This window comes from Chionomys nivalis, chromosome 7 (genome assembly GCF_950005125.1).
Source record: "Chionomys nivalis chromosome 7, mChiNiv1.1, whole genome shotgun sequence".
Lineage (NCBI taxonomy): Eukaryota > Metazoa > Chordata > Mammalia > Rodentia > Cricetidae > Chionomys > Chionomys nivalis.
This window is the reverse complement of record NC_080092.1, coordinates 33,709,075-33,726,798: the sequence shown is the minus strand read 5'-3', so window position 1 is coordinate 33,726,798 and position 17,724 is coordinate 33,709,075. Positions and strand designations below refer to the sequence as shown.

Genomic DNA, 17,724 nt, shown 5'->3' with positions numbered 1-17,724 from the left:
AGACTCATTCTGTCACACCCAGCAGCAAGTTCTTTTTTAATGATTTTTTTCAGTGAATGTCATAATTAAAAAAACAAAACTATCTTTTCTCCACTGGGCAGTGGTAGCACATGCCTTTAATCCCAGCACTCAGGAGGCAGAGGCAGGCTGATCTCTGTGAGTTTGAGGACAGCCTGGTCTTCAATAGCTAGTTCCAGGACAGGCTCCAAAGCTACAGAGAAACCCTGTCTTGAAAAACCAAAATAAATGAATAAGCAAATCTTGAGAGGCGGGGATGGGGGGAGGTATAAGTGTGTGCATAGATAGGTAGGTAGGTAGATAGGTAGGTAGATAGATAGATGATAGATGATAGATAGATAGATAGATAGATAGATAGATAGATAGATAGACAGAGAGACAGATAGATAGATGTAACATAGCCCAAGTTATGTTTTCACACTACATTCTGGCTTACAACTGCCTGTAACTCCAGAGAATTTGGTGCCTCTGACCTCTGTAGGTACCTGTACTTGTGTAAATAAATCCAACACACACTTGTATGTAGTTTAAAATATAACAATAAATCTTTAAAAATTTTATATCTATATATCTATAGGTGTAGATACTGCTAATGTATTCACACACAGGAGCGAATGAGTGGTAAGATGAAGAATGTGTGCTCTCTTGTAGGTGTAGATACTGCTAATGTATATACACACACACACACACACAGGAGCGAATGAGTGGTAACAGAATGTGTGCTCTCTTGCAGGCTGTGTGTCTCGGTACTCAGCAGGCAGTGTTTACTACTACCCCTCATACCATCACCAGCACAATCCAGTCCAAGTGCAGAAATTCCAGAAGGAACTACAGAGATACCTCACTCGGAAGATTGGCTTTGAGGCGGTCATGAGGATCCGGTGCACCAAAGGTGAAACACTTTGCTTCCCTCACGAGGCTACACACTGTTTTTATACAGTAGAATATGTGTCCTCCAGGATTTGCCCTGCAGAGACACCCTGCTGAGTTCGAGACTGTGAAAGTAGACAGTATGCAACCAAAGGGGGAAACTGTTTTAACACAGGACTACTGGTGCTAGGGAAATGACTTGGCAGTCAGGAGCAAACACTGCTCTTGCAGATGACTTGAGCTATGTACCTGCGTTCACACATGCCTCTGGCCTCTGTAGGTCCCTATACTCCTGTGCACAGACCCACACAAACATACATGACATAATTTAAAATGATAGCAACAGATCTTTAAAAATAGGGGATATTGTGAATGTACTTAAAACTACTGAACTGGGGCTGGAGAGATGGCTCAGCATTGCCTGCTCTTCCAAAGGTCCTGAGTTCAATTCCCAGCAACCACATGGTGGCTCACAACCATCTGTAATGAGATCTGGTGCCCTCTTCTGGCCTGCAGGCATACATGCACAAAGAATATTGTATACATAATAAATAAATAAATATTTAAAAAAAAAAACTAAAAAAAAAAAAAAACTCAGCACATAGTACCACTGCCAAAATGAAAATAAAGACCTAATCCATCAAAAAAAAAAAAAAGAAAAAAGAAAAAAAAAAAAACTACTGAACTGTGCACATTGAAATGGTGAGTTTTATGCTGTGTGTTACTTCAGTTTATTTTAAAAAGAGGCCACATCTCCAAAGAAAATGACATGAAAGTGAAAGAATTCATAAAGAAAAAGTAAGCACAACAATCATGGTGATAATTTCTTTATTCCAGGTCTTTCCATTCATACTTTCCACGGGAACTTCTTCGTCCGTTCTACAGACTTACTTTCTCTTCCCAATGTCAACCCAGACGCTGGGTATGCAGTGCAGATGTCAGTAGAGGAGAGCCTGACTGACACTCAGCTAGTTTCCTTCCAGTCGGCACTCTTATACACATCAAGTAAAGGTGCGTGTGTGTCTACGTGTATTCTCACAAAAGATATCATACCTATCCTTTTCTGTTTTTTGTTTTGGAGACAAGATCTCACTTTGCAGCTCTGCTGTAATTGGCCTAGAACTAGCTGTGTAGACGAGGCTAGCCTCAGACTAATAGAGATCCACCTGCCTCTGCCCCGACCCTCTCAACAGATGTGTAAATATACAGCGCATGAATAACTAAGCACAGAGTGTAAGGATCAAGAAAGCTTTATGGTGAGCTGCAGTCTATGGCTTATGGTTCTCCCTTCTAATTACTAATATCTGTTGAGGTAACATTTTCTAACCATAAGAATCTTGTTGCTGTTCTTGGTAGTCAAAAGATTTGTCGGGGCTGGAGAGATGGCTCAGCGGTTAAGAGCACTGCTTGCTCTTCCAAAGGTCCTGAGTTCAATTCCCAGCAACCACATGGTGGCTCACAACCATCTGTAAGGAGGTCTGATGCCCTCTTCTGACCTGCAGACATGCACACAGACAGAATCTTGTATACATAATAAATAAATAAATAAATATTTAAAAAAAAAAAAAGATTTGTCTTTATTTTCCTAAACCATTTTGTTTTAAAAGAAAAAAAAACTAGGCGGTGGTAATCCCAGAGGCAGAGGCAGGTGGATCTCTGTGATTTCAAGGCCAGCCTGGTCTACAAGAGCTAGTTCTAAGACAGGCACCAAAGCTACAGAGAAACCTTGTCTCAAAAAACCAAAAAAGAAAAAGAAAAATTTGGCTCCAGCACCCAGGAAGCAGAGGCCTATAGCTTCAGAGGATCTTACACCTTCTGGCTTCTGCGGGTACCCACAGACATGTGGCACACATACATAAATAAAAATAACAGTAAATCTTTAAAAATCCCATCAGGGGCTGGAGAGATGGCTCAGCAGCTTGCTGAGCACTGTTCGCTGTTCAGGGGTTTTGAGTTCTATTCCCAGCAACCACATGGTGGCTCACAACCATCAGGCAGAGGCAGGCGGATCTCTGTGAGTTCGAGGCCAGCTGGTCTACAGAATGAGTTCCAGGACTGGCTTCATGGCTACTAAGAAACCCTGTATCGAAAAACCAAAAAAAAATTAAAAATTAAAAAAGGTTCCATTAGGGGCTAGAGCGATGGCTCCGTGGGCAGTGTTTTCTACAGAGAATCTGGATCCCCACTATCCATGTATCTATAGCCCCAGTGCTATAGGGCAGAGACAGGCAGATCTTGGGACCTTGTTGATCAGCCAGTCTAAAGTATGAGGTCCTGGACTAAATACTTGGCACCAAAAACAACCCCAGCAGTCGGACATTGTGGTGTGGGTGATCACTAGAGGGAAGCTGCTGTGGTGTTAGAATGAGAGGCCGTCTTCATAGAGAAGGGGAATAGTGACCAAGAAGACATCTGATGTCGATCTCTGGCCTACATGTATGCATGCATGGTACACATGGATATACCAATACACACATACATGTACGCACACACAAAAATCTTTTTAGAGCTGAGCATAGTGACTCAGGTCTTTAATCCCACCACTTGGGAGGAACATGCAAGCAGATCTCTATGAGTTTGAGGCCAGCCTGGTCGATGTAGTAAATTCCAGAACAGCCAGAGCTACATAGTGAGACCCTGTCTCAAAAAACAAAACAAATACATGTAAAATTGGGGACTGGAGAGATGATTTACCATTTCCCAGAGCACTGACTAAACTGAGCAGTGGTAGCACACACCTTTAATCCCAGCACTCAGGAGGCAGAGGCAGGCGGATGTCTGTGAGTTTGTTTGAGGCCATCCTGCTCTACAGAGTGAGTTCTAGGACAGTCAGACTACACAGTGAAACCCTGTCTCAACAAAAACAAACAAACAACAAAGAGCATTGACTGTCTTCCAGAAGACCCAGGTTCCGTTTCCCGCACCCACATAACAACTCATAACCATCTGTAACTCCATTTCCAAGGGATCCCATGTCCTCTTCTGGCACCAAACATGACTATGGTACACTGGCATACATGCAGGCAAAACACTCATAAAATATAAACAGATAAATCTTTTAAAAGGCAAGGAATTTATTGGGCATAGTTGTGACTCTAATCTTAGCAGTCAGGGGGCCGATGTAGGATTATGAGTTGGAGGCCTGCCTGGGCTGCATCTTGATCCTATTCTGTAGGGAGAGAGAAAGCTAGCATATTATCAGCATTCAGGGACAATGTCTGCTGCCTACTTAATAATATCTCAGATTCGAGGAGTTTCATAGTTACAGTGTAAAACCTGAGGGCATTTTCTGATAGTGTGTGGTGTTCCTGTTTTTTGTGTGACCGCCTTGGTTCTGAGTTAGAGAAGGTAGAGCAGGTGAAGGTGCCTGGTGGCTTAAATTCGATGCCTGATGCCCATGGCGAGAGAGCCAGCTTGCAAATATTATCCTCTGACCGCTACACACAGATAAATAAATAAGCAAAGTGATTGATAAATTTTTTTTAGTGGGAAAAGGGGAAAAGAAATGGCTTTAACATAACCTTTTATAAAAAATAGCTATTGTGGCCGGGCGGTGGTGGCGCACGCCTTTAATCCCAGCACTCGGGAGGCAGAGGCAGGCGGATCTCTGTGAGTTCGAGACCAGCCTGGTCTACAGAGCTAGTTCCAGGACAGGCTCCAAAGCCACAGAGAAACCCTGTCTCGAAAAAACCAAAAAAAAAAAAAAAAAAATGGCTATTGTGTGGGCTGGAGAGATGGTTCAATGGTTAAGAGCACTGCTTGCTCTTCCAAAGGTCCTGAGTTCAATTCCCAGCAACCACATGGTGGCTCACAACCATCTATAAGGAGGTCTGGTGCCCTCTTCTGGCCTGCAGACATGCACACAGACAGAATATTGTATACATAATAAATAAATAAATAAATAAATAAATAAATAAATATTTTTTAAAAATAGCTATTGTGTTTTTCCCCTGAAGGTGAAAGAAGAATCCGTGTCCATACTTTGTGTTTGCCAGTCGTTTCCACCCTAAATGAGGTCTTTCTTGGAGCTGATGTTCAAGCGATTTCAGGATTACTGGCCAATATGGGTAAGGATTGTTTTCGGATTAAGTATTTTACCTCATACCATTAAACACATACATAGTCTTTGTTTTACCTAAAGTTGTTACCTTAGAGGTTCTGTCTGTGTCTGTTTAAATGAAAAGGTCCGCTGCAGCTGATTGTGCCTGTTTTGTTTGTGTAAACAGGTTTACTGAGGCATAATTACATATTATAGGAATTTCAGCCATTTTAATTGTATAATTGATCATTTTTAATGTATTTACAGAGTTGTACAGCCATCATCACGGTCTGATTTTAGAGCATTTTTGTCAACTCAATAAAAGAATCTCATGCCCAATTACTGCCCACTTCTTGCTCCTTCCTTCACTGGCTTTAAGCCATCATTAAATGACTCTCTATAGATATTTGTCTGCTTTGAACTCAAATAACTATATATACACATATATATATATATATATATATATGTCTTATATTTTCTTCTGAAACTTTTATTTTTTAAAGATTTTTAAATTATTTTTATTTTTGCTTTATGTGTATGGATGTTTTGCCTACATTTATGTCTGTACATACATTTGTATGCCTGGTATCTGAGGAGGCCAGAAGAGGTCATTGGATCCCCTAGATCTGTAGTTAAGGGTGGTTATAAGCTGACACGTAAGTGCCGGGAACTGAGCCCAGGTCCTTTGCAAAAGCAGTAAATGCTCCTCAAGTGGAGCCACCTCTCCAGCCCCTGAAACATTTCTTATAGAAGTGGTTAGTATGAGCATCTGTTGGAACTGTTGCCCATAGTGCCTTATCGCCTCTCCTTGGATAACAGGTAGCAGTGAGCTGTGAAGCACCCTCAACAGATGAGCCCTTGCACCCATGTATTTTTTTTTTTTTTTCGAGACAGGGTTTCTCTGTAGCTTTTTTTGGTTTCTGTCCTGGAACTAGCTCTTGTAGACCAGGCTGGCCTCGAACTCACAGAGATCCGCTTGCCTCTGCCTCCCAAGTGCTGGAATTAAAGGCATGCGCCACCACCGCTCGGCTCACCCATGTATATTTCATGCAGCCCCAGATGTACAGATGTAGGAGAGAGGTATACATATACAGATCACATTTTTATTGATGATGAATTATAAACTTTACAACAATTTTTGGCATATGCATAGTTTCTCCATTTAGCACATACAGAAGCAAATTGTATATTAATGGGATGGATGTGCCTGTTTATTTTCTCATGGATTAAACCTTGGATATCTAGGATGCAGAGTGTTTTCAGCATTTCTTGGAGTTGATGTATATTTTGGTTTTATCATCAATACTGAGGGAATTACCTCATATAAATACATAATACAAAATAGCCAAAATATGGCTAGGGACATTATTCTGTCCTGTTCTCAAGATGAACTCATTTAACAACTTTTTGTGAAACTCAGCTCAGCAACTCAAAGAACAGTTTTTAAAAATGAAACATTCCAATGTAATACAATTCAAAGCTGCTTACATATTGAGGCAGGAGAGAAAATATTGGACGTGCATTCTTCGTAGTTAAACCATTGTGTCTTATGAGAACAGAAAACCAAGAATTTACAACCCTGCCGTCCGTTACACACAGCATCTGATTCTGAGCCAAGAGGTCTCAGGTGTCAGTGATTCAGCTGTGTGTTTGGAATAGAGGCTACTGCAGCAAATTCACACAGCACAACAGAAAAACTTGGGTTTGTTACATGTGTGTTGGTATTAACTTTTGCTTGTTCCAACTTCAAAAACCTTTTGCTATTGCCAGATTTTTTTTTAATCCCCCACATTCAGTTACATGTCCTCATTTGGGGTGTCACACCACAATTTTAAGGACCTTGGTTATAAAGAGTTGGAACCAAATTTGACATTTAAAAAAATAAATATATGTTACTTTCAAACATAGGCTTTCTTTTTTTTTTAAGATTTATTTATTTATTTATTATGTATATAACATTCTGCCTCCTTGTATGCCTGCACTCCAGAAGAGGGCACCAGATCTCATTACAGATGGTTGTGAGCCACCATGTTGTAGAAGGAGCAGCGGGCTGCGTTCCTGCCCACCTGGCTAGCTTATGCCCCGAAATAACAACACACAAATTGTATTCTTTTAAACACTGCCTGGCCCATTATATCTAGCCTCTTCTTGGATAATTCTCACATCTTGATTAACTCATTTCTAATAATCTGTGTAGTACCACGAGGTGGTGGCTTACCAAGAAGATTCTAGTGTCTGTCCATCTCGGGCTGGAGCTTCATCGCATCTCTGACCAGAGAGAGGAGACATGGCGTCTAGCTCACTTTCCTTCTTCCCAGCATTCTACTCCACCTACCTAATTTTCTTTTTTTCTTTTTTTTTTTTTTTTTTTTTTTTTTTTTTTTGGTTTTTCGAGACAAGGTTTCTCTGTGGTTTTGGAGCCTGTCCTGGAACTAGCTCTTGTAGACCAGGCTGGTCTCGAACTCACAGAGATCCGCCTGCCTCTGCCTCCCGAGTGCTGGGATTAAAGGCGTGCGCCACCACCGCCCGGCTTCACCTACCTAATTTTCTGACCTATCAGGCCAAGCAGTTTTCTTTATTGATTAACCAATGAAACAACAGATTGACAAATGACCTTCCCACATCACCATGTGGTTGCTGGGAATTGAACTCAGGACCCCTGGAAGAGCAGCCAGTGCTCTTAACCACTGAGCCATCTCTCCAGCCCCTCAAACATATGCTTTCATAACCTTGCTTAAATCTGCTGTGGAGTGCTCGCTTCGGCAGCACATATACTAAATCTGCTGTGGAAAAAAAAAAAATCATTGGTCCCTGGGTGTGGTGGTGCTCCGTTTAATCCCAGCACCCGGGAGGGAAAGGCAGGCAGATCACTGTGAGTTCAAGGCCCACCTGTTCAAGTTATAGGAAAACCAGGCTGTTACACAGAGAAATCCTGTCTTGGGGAAAAAGAATTCATTGGGTCAACAAAATGGCTTGACAGGTAAAGGTATTTGCCAACCAGTTCCATCCCTGAACTCATATGATGGAAAGAGAACTGACTCCTGCAAGCCCCCCTCTGGCGTGTGTGGGCGTGCGTGCGTGTTTGTGTGTGTATGTGTGTTCTATTCTGTCCTTTCCAGTAGAATCACCAAACATCTGTCTTGTTTCTTGTTTGTTCCTGCTGTCACCTCCCTAGCTGTTGATAGGTCAGTGACTGCCAGCCTGAGTGATGCCCGGGATGCTTTGGTGAACGCCGTCATCGACTCTCTTTCGGCTTACCGCTCTTCAGTCCTGAGCAGCCAGCAGCCAGGCCTCATGGTTCCTTTCTCTTTGAGGCTTTTCCCACTTTTTGTGTTGGCTCTCCTTAAACAGGTAAGAAAACAAACTAACATAGTAACAATGTGAAAAAGCTTTTTATTCCATGAAACCCTAATATTTGTACGAGTGGCCTTAAACCAGTTAAATGTTCTGAGAATAGAAACCCTATCTTTTTTAGAGCACTGAAGGGATTTAGAGCCAAAGAAATTTGTGGATAATCTAAGTGCCTCACACACGAGATAGCTCACTCATCAAGGATTCAGTAATGTGACCATAAATTCAAATGGTAACTAACTTTCCAAAGAAAGAAGTGGAAATTGTGTTGTTGGTATAGGAAGCCACACATGTGCTGCATGTTCTCACTCCTACCAGAGCTTATAAGTGAGCACATGGACTCAAAGAATAGAATGATGGCCGGGCGATGGTGGCGCACGCCTTTAATCCTAGCATTCGGGAGGCAGAGGCAGGCGGATCTCTGTGAGTTCGAGACCAGCCTGGTCTACAGAGCTAGTTCCAGGACAGGCTCCAAAGCCACAGAGAAACCCTGTCTCGAAAAACAAAAAAACAAAACAAAAAAAGAACAGAATGATGGTTGTTAGAGACCAAGGAGTGGGAAGGATGGAGAGATACTGGTCAGGGGAGGTAGTGTTACCAGTTAGACAAGGAGAATCCTATATATGTACAACATGAGTGGGAATTGTGTGCATGCCATAGCATCGTGTAGTTCTAGCTTCTTTAACTCATTCAAATCACAGAATTTACGTAAGTACTTAAATTTTAACATCTAACTATCCAGGTTCTTCTCTTGGAAGCTTTTCTCATAGCCTGCCTTACTTGATTTCCACCCCATGTACAGCACTGTCATCCCTTTCTGTCACACGGCACTGTGACACCTTTCTGTCCCTGTCCTTCCTATATTTTTATGCCAGTTATCACTGATCACATAGTGTGCCTATTTATTATTTTTTCTTTTTTTGTTGTTGAGCCAGGATGTCATTATGTAGCCCTCAATGTCCTAGAACTTGCTTTGTAGACTAGGCCTGGCCTTGAATCCCAAGTACTCTGTTGCACCCAATTTTATTTCTCCTTTTATAGGAAATAAACTACGAACATGATAATCTATCTTTTTTATTCACTATTTAATCCCAGCACCCAGTATGTAATAGACACTCAATAAATGAAATAAATTATTTCACCTGTAACTGTATATGCAGTGATTATTTTATACTTTGTTTTATATTTATTTGTTTTATTTTATATACCTGGGTGTTTGCTTGGGTACCTGGTGCCTGTGGAGGTCAGAAGACGTCAGATCTTCTGGGACCAATTACGGATGGTTTTTAGCTACCATATGTGTGCTAGGAACTGAATCTGAGTCTTTTGCAAGACCAAGCAATACTCTTAACCACTGAGCTATCTCTCAAGCCCCTATTTATTTTATATTTACAGGTGAGATCATTAACTAAAATCGTTCTCATGCTGTGCCAGAAAAGTCTCTATTGCAGTTACTTAGGCTGCCAGTTTTCATCATGTGCTAGCTAATGGCCATCTCATGAGTGCAGTTGTCCTGGGCATAAAAGCTGCTCTGACCAGGTGGTGGTGGCACAAGCCTTTAATCCCAGCACTTGGGAAGTACAGGCAGGCGGATCTCTGTGAGTTCAAGGCTCGCCTGGTCTACAGAGCGAGTTCCAGGACAGGCTCCAAAGCCACAGATCTGGGTTCTTTGGGGCAGTGAGCATAGACGAATAGCAGGCACGCACATTGCGATGAGTGACATGTGACAGTCCGAGCCAGGTGCAGTGAGGTCAGAGCTGTCAATGTTTCACCTGAGTGTGCCAGCAAATGCCTCCGTTCACCTGAGCCTGCCTTGAGAAGCTTTCTGCTCACATTTGGTTCATTGTTCTTTGCCTCTTTTACTCCTTCCCACCAACTGGAAGACTTTAAAACCTCTCCTTAGACCTCACTGGTCTCACAGAGTTGGCTGCTGTGCTGCTGTCCCACCCATGTCACCCGCATGGTTTGTAGGGTCTGGGACATTGTTCAGTTCCTCTAATTGTGAACGGAGCTGCTGTTAATTACCACGCAGCAGGCATAGCAACTGGGAGAGTTTTTCTGTATGTCACGTGTGCCTTTATCTTGTCTCCAGTGTGCCTCGCTGCTCAGCTCCTTCACCATCACTGTGCAGGCAGTGCTGGGTTTGGCTTAGTGATGGAAGCAGACACCAGGGAGATCAGGTAGCTTCGCTGTTGTCAGGTGTCTGATTACTTGAGGCATCCATGTGAGGGTGCAGTGTAATTTAATACAGACTTCTTAAAAGATGTTTTCAAGGGATAACTTATGATAAATTTGCTAATTCTTCTGAAGATCTTTTAGCAACTGACATTTGCAAAATCCTGTCTTTTTTTTTTTAATATTGGGGGGCATGGTTTTTGTTTTATTACAGAAGTCTTTCCAGACTGGGACAAATGCACGTCTAGATGAGCGAATTTTTGCCATGTGTCAAGTGAAAAACCAGCCGTTGGTTCACCTGATGCTCGCAACACACCCCAGTTTGTACAGAGTTGACAACCTCTCGGATGAGGTGAGGTCCACTCCTGTTCTGTGCCTTCTTCTGACATTGTTTAGCTTAATTACATTCACTTTGGAAATGAGAATTTGTTACTTAATTCTTTGTTTTCTTCTAGGTAAATGTATAGAAACTTTGATTTTTAGGGAAGTTTCTGAAAATGGTGACTTTAAGTTTTCTAAGACAAATTCTCTAATTTTAGATTTAAAGATAAGTTACAGATAAATTATAGACAGTGAGCTGGGCGGTGGTGGCGCACGCCTTTAATCCCAGCACTCGGGAGGCAGAGGCAGGCGGATCTCTGTGAGTTCGAGACCAGCCTGGTCTACAAGAGCTAGTTCCAGGACAGGCTCCAAAACCACAGAGAAACCCTGTCTCGAAAAACCAAAAAAAAAAAAAAAAAAAAGTAAATACAAAACTATATTACTTTTGTTGTCAAATTCAAGGAAACGAAATTGCTGGGAGTAGTAGTGCACGCCTTTAATCCCAACACTAAGAGGTAGAAGCAGGCAGATCTCGGAGTTCAAAGCCAGTCTGGTCTATATGGAAAGCTCTGCCTCTGCCTCCCTGAGTGCTGGGATTAAAGTTGTGTGCCACCACTGCCTGACTGAATTTATTTTTTTAAATAACAATAAAAAATGCAAACTGGGTGGCACATATCTGTAGTCCTAGCATTTCAAATACATCAGGAGTTGAAGGCCAGCCCCGGCTATAAAGGGTGATCCAGACTGCCTAGTTCTCTCAAAACTAAAAAAATCAGAGCCAAGGATGTACTCAGTTGGTAGAATGCCTGCCTAGCAGGCATAAAGCCTGGGTTCACTCTTCAGCCCTACATAACCCCGGCTTGATGGCCCATACCTACAGTCAGAATGTGGAGCACTTGGAATGTGGAGGCTGGAGGACGAGAAAAGAAGTTCAAGGTTATCTTTACCTACATGGGGAGGTGGCAGCCAGCTTACACCTAAAGATCTGGTCAGAAACAAAAAAAGGAGGCCTGGAGATATGACTCAGCAATTTAAGAGCACTGGCTGCTCTTCCAGAGGACCCAGCTTCAATTCCTAGCTCCCACATGGCAGCTCACAACTGTCTGTAACTCCAATTGTAGAGTTTCTGACACCCTCATACATATATGCAGGCAAAACACCAATGAACATAAAACAAAGATAAACTATAAAAACAACAACAGAAGGGGCTGGAGAGATGGCTCAGAGGTTAAGAGCATTGCCTGTTCTTCCAAAGGTCCTGAGTTCAATTCCCAGCAACCACATGGTGGCTCACAACCATCTGTAATGAGGTCTGGCGCCCTCTTCTGGCCTGCAATCATAATGCAGACAGAATATTATATACATAGTAAATAAATAAATATTAAGAAAAATAAAAAAAAAAAAAAAACAACAACAGAAGATGGGAATGGGCTGGAGAGGTGATTTGTGGGTGAAATGCGTGCTGCAGAGCATGAGAACCTGAGTGAGTTCCCAGCCCTGGTGGGAGAGCAGAGTATGACAGCATGGGCCTGTAACCCCAGCACTGGAGAGCAGAGATGACAACATGGGCCTGTAACCCCAGCACGGGGAGCAGAGGTGACAGCATGGGCCTGTAACCCCAGCACGGGGAGCAGAGTATGACAGCGTGGGCCTGTAACCCCAGCACTGGAGAGCAGAGATGACAGCGTGGGCCTGTAACCCCAGCACCAGAGAGCAGAGATGACAGCATGGGCCTGTAACCCCAGCACGGGGAGCAGAGGTGACAGCATGGGCCTGTAACCCCAGCACTGGTGGGAGAGCAGAGGCAGGACAGTGTCTGGAACTTGCTGGCCAGCTAACTGAGTCAACAAGCTCTGGGTTCATTGAGAGAATAAGATGGAGAGTAACAGAAAAGACACTTGCCATTAACTTCTGGCTACATGCCACATCCACGGCTGCCCCGCCTGTATGACAAAATGCCTCTCAGGTGGTGGCCGTCTGAAAATGAGGGGCTCGTGCTTCCCGGAGCTTGGCCCCAGGCGGTTCCCTGGCAGTCTGCTCGAGTTGAGGTGCCTGATTAGCCTCAATGATCTCGTTCACTTTGTTCCTGGCGATGGCTTCTTGCATTGACTCTGCTTCTGTTCTATTTTTCTCTTGACAAAAACTTAATCTGTTCAAGGAACCAGAAAATATTTCCAACGGCTCCTTGAATACGGAGGAACTGATGCGTCAGTTCCCTCCTTTGATCCAGGCCATTAATGTTATGATTAAGACTCTGGCTCGCTCTCTGGGGAAATTTACAGATACCCTAGAACAGAAAGAGCTCATGATAGGAGATTTGGTAGAAGATGGGTAAATTATGAAGAAAAATGTATGGAATGGCTGGCATGAGTTACCATTTATGGAGAGGCTAGCCAGAATGAGAAACCCCCGGTGCAAATATTTTAGATAGGAAAGAAAGGCAGGCTATTCTTTTTTTTTTTTTTTTTTTTCGTTTTTCGAGACAAGGTTTCTCTGTGGTTTTGGAGCCTGTCCTGGAACTAGCTCTGGTCTCGAACTCACAGAGATCCGCCTGCCTCTGCCTCCCGAGTGCTGGGATTAAAGGTGTGCGCCACCACCGCCCGGCCAGGCTATTCTTGATAACATGAAGTCAGTCATTCAATATTGGAACAAACCCTGGGGGTGGAATCCTGAAGAATGGTGTTTGGGTTACCTTGGTTACCTTGAGGACAGATATGATTTAGGGCCATGAGAAAGCACAGTTAGTGGCGTGAGACGAATTTCAAAGAAAAGCTCTGACCGCAAGACTTGTTAAGAATAATTAATTGTCTGTAATCATTTTCTATGGAAACTTTTATGTCTGCCAACTTCCTTCTGTAATCTCTTAAAAGTGATGCTTAAATTTTAGTAAAGTTACAGCAGATTCAAATCTCATTAGAGTTATGTCTGTCTGTCATTCGCCAAATCCTGGGTTCTCCTAAGCCTTCACCCCTGTTCTCCCTCAGTCTTCTATCTCCAAGAGAGTCAGTCCGCGGCAGCTACACACACAAAGAAATATGATCGGAATTTTATTTCAATTATTAGAGTCACAGTGACTCTTTAATATATATATATTACTCCATCTTACTATGGATAATTGATTTACCTAATTAAGGTCTAAGTTCTTAGACGTCAAATTCATTTAATTATATTTGTCATTTAACTGTATCTCTGGAGAGCTGGGCATGGTACCACATGCCAGTAATTTCAAAATTGAAGATGAGGAGGTGACAGTCAGAAATTCAAAATCACCTGCAGCTACATAAGAAGTTTGAGGACAGCCTGGGCTATTTTCAGACCCTTTCTCAAAAAAAGCACCCAGGCTGGGGGTTTGGCTCAAAGGATAAAATGATTATTGTGGAAACATGAGGACCAGAGTTCAGAACCCATGTAGAAAGCAGGGCAGGCATAAAAGTCAACAATCGGGCATGACAGCCACTGTAATTCCATCACTGTGAAGACAGTGATCCCTGGAATGAGCTGGTAGTTAGACTATCTGCAATTGGTGAGCTTTAGGTTAAGCAAAAGACTGCCTTGATAAAGTAAAAGGCACCTAGCACCAGCTTGCTGCACTTGTTGCTTGTGCACTGGTGCAGACATACATGCCCATGCACCTAGGCACTTGAATACATGCCATATACATGTACTATGTAAGTATATGTATATTGTGTCTGTGTGTTACCTGCATCTGAAAACCTTTCTCTGCTACCTTCTTCAGGGAGCTCTCAACATCAATGACAGGACCATACCTCAGCCCCCCATTCTTCAGCTCTCGGTGGAGAAGTTGAGCAGAGATGGAGCTTTCCTCATGGATGCAGGCTCGGTGAGTGGATTTACTCAGCCTGATGAGCTCAGTGTGCTGCTGAATCTCCTTAGCACTTGGCTTCAGCTGCCTCTTTAATCTGTGTATTGGCATTGGTTCCCCCCTCCCCCGAGCCTCCTGTCTCACAGTGTGCAGCGGTTCTCTGTACATCCCACTAAGCATGCTCACCCTTTGACCTTTAAGACCTCTCAGAACCGTGTGTTCCTGTTTGTAGGTACTGATGCTTTGGGTTGGAAGAAATTGTGCACAGAATTTTCTCAGCCAAGTTCTGGGAGTTCAAAACTATGCATCAATTCCACAGAAGATGGTAAGCTTTTTATGTTATTAATCATAGGAGATTTAAAGGGCATTTTAAATATGACAAAAACATGAAACCCATTTTCAAATCAGAAATTAATACTCCAGATTTCTCCCAGAGAGTAAATATCCTCACAGATAATGACTCTTCCATCTGTGAGTGCTCATTTTATGGTTTCGTTTGGGATCTTGCAGTGTTGCTCAGGTTTATCTATGATCCATGGACTCAAAGGGATCCTTATGCCTCAGCCTCTCTAGGAGATAGGACTACAGCCACACACCACTATGCCAGGCTCATCTTGTCTCTTTTGTTTGGTTGGGTTTGGGGTGATTTGTTTGTTTGTTTCTTTTTAGACAGGGTCTCATTATGCAGCCCTGGCTGGCCTAGAACTCATTATTTAAGATCAAGTTGGCCTCAAATACAGAGAACCACTTTGCCTCTGCCTCTTGAGCCACCACACCTGGCTCATCTTGTCTTCTAATGGTATTTGGTTAGCCTCAGGGTCGTTTTTATTTTGGATGTGTGAATGTTTTGCGTGTATGCAAATGTGTCTATCATTTAAATGTAAATCATGTAAATGTGCATGCCTGGTGCCTATGGAGGTTAGAACAGGGTGGTGGATACCCTGGGACTGGACTTATGGATGGTTGTGAGTACCATGTGGGTGATAGGAATTGAACCCAGCAGCCTGGTCTACAAGAGCTAGTTCCAGGACAGGCTCCAAAAACCACAGAGAAACCCTGTCTCAAAAAACCAAAAAAAAAAAAAAGAGAGAATTGAACCCAGGTACTCTGCAAAAGCTGAGCCATCTTTAGCCTCTTCCCTCAGTTTTTGACAGGACTTGTTGTGTAAGCCAAACTAACCTGGCATAATAAGTTGAACCTATTTCTCCTTCTGAGAATGGAATAGCATGGGTGCCTGGGTGCGTTCTCGTTGGTTTTGTTTTTGAGATAGTTCTTGTGGCTGGCTGTGGTGGCACACACCTTTAATCCCAGCATTCAGAAAGCAGAGGCAGGTGGATCTCTGAATTCCAGGCCAACCTGGTCTACATAGGGAGTTCCAGGACAGCCAGAACTACATAGTGAGATCATCTCAAAAGAAGAAAAAAAAAAAAACAACCAAACTTGAGGTGAGTCTTGCTCTGTAATCCACGTTGGCTCCAAAATCATGGCCTCAGCCTCCCTGTTTTGAGGATTATGGGTGTGCACTATTCTGCTCAGCTAAGAATGACATTGTTTTCTTATGGTAGTGTGATTCTTTCCAGTCAGGGTCGTACTACATAGCCCTGGCTCACCTAGAACTCACAATGTAGATTAGACTAGTCTCAATCTTACAGCACTTCTACCCAGCCTCCGAAGTGCTGAGCTTACAAACATGCACCATCATCAGCTGTATTTAGAATGGTCATTCTCAGCGGGGCGTGCTGGCACTCGGAGGCTCTTTTATGTTCTAGACCAGGCACAATGAGATCTGAGTTTGATCCCCAGAACCATGTAAGGTGAATGGGAGAACCAACTCCACAGAATTGTCCTCTGGCCTCCACATGTCCCCTGTAGCATTTCCCCATCTGTGCACACATCAGGCACATATACACATAATAATAAAAAATTTTAATGTATTGGGGGGTTGCCTGCATGTATGTCTGTGCGCCTTGTGTATGCCTGGTGCTCAAAGGGGCGAGAAGAGGAAAGATACCAGTCTCTTGAGACTGGAGTACACACAGTTGTTAACCATCCTGTAGAGACTGGAAATCAAACCCTGATTCTCTGGCAGAATAGTCAGTGCTCTTGACTACTGAGCCACTTCTCCAGCCCAATAATAAATTTTTTTTTTGTTTGTTTGTTTTTCGAGACAGGGTTTCTCTGTGGTTTTGGAGCCTGTCCTGGAACTAGCTCTTGTAGACCAGGCTGGTCTCGAACTCACAGAGATCCGCCTGCCTCTGCCTCCCGAGTGCTGGGATTAAAGGCGTGCGCCACCACCGCCCGCAGTACATACTATTTTAAATTATGAAGTTAAGTTTGTCTTATTTTTCCAGTACCTACTGTTAAGTTATTTAACCACTTTATATACCAATAGGTTTCATCCAGATGGGTTCTGTGCAGTAGTTAAAATACTCATTTATTTTTTAATTTTTATCTATTTCTTCATTGCAGTTGGCTATGCATGTCAAGGCTCAATTGTGGAGTCAGAGAACAATTTTGGGGGATTGGTTCTTTCTGTCTACCAAGTGGGTCCCACAGATCAAACTCAGGTCCTCGGGCTTGGCAGAAAGTGCCTTTCCCCACTGAGTCATTCATCTCCCAGTCCTCAGGACTCATATATTTAGAAAGACTTAGATGTCAAGATTATAGCTAGGATATTAGCTTTCAGTTCTTGAGCAAAACTCCTGGACTAGATGAGTAGGCATTTTAAGTAATGAAATAAGAAAACTGGCCGGGCGGTGGTGGCGCACGCCTTTAATCCCAGCACTTGAGAGGCAGAGGCCGGCGGATCTCTGTGAGTTCGAGGCCAGCCTGGTCTACAAGAGCTAGTTCCAGGACAGGCTCCAAAACCACAGAGAAACCCTGTCTCGAAAAAAAAAAAAAAGAAAGAAAACTGTCATATTAGTAGTAGCCACCTTGATGAGTCAGCTGATTCTAAATCCCGTCTGAAGTGAAGAGCTGGGAGATTTTCCTAGACACGACTGCACATACTGGGCCGAGGAGCTTGGCGCCTGCTCTGTAGTTAGGATTTTACTCTGTAGTTAGGATTTTATTGCAGCGCAGTACATCCACTCACTCCAGTGTAGCAGTGGCAAAGCCACGTATTTGC

The 17,724-nt window shown here is 43.1% G+C and overlaps 1 protein-coding gene across 1 annotated transcript in view; it reads left to right on the top strand.

Annotated features, from left to right (window-relative positions):
• The window catches only part of Sec24a (SEC24 homolog A, COPII coat complex component), a 67,212-nt gene that overhangs the window by 46,594 nt on the left and 2,894 nt on the right, over positions 1-17,724 (top strand). Inside the window, exons 15-21 of the mRNA XM_057774418.1 lie at positions 752-910; positions 1,726-1,899; positions 4,845-4,955; positions 8,103-8,278; positions 10,668-10,805; positions 14,511-14,615; positions 14,830-14,922. Coding sequence (XP_057630401.1) covers positions 752-910; positions 1,726-1,899; positions 4,845-4,955; positions 8,103-8,278; positions 10,668-10,805; positions 14,511-14,615; positions 14,830-14,922 — 956 coding nt within the window. The remainder of the gene's footprint in view (positions 1-751; positions 911-1,725; positions 1,900-4,844; positions 4,956-8,102; positions 8,279-10,667; positions 10,806-14,510; positions 14,616-14,829; positions 14,923-17,724) is intronic.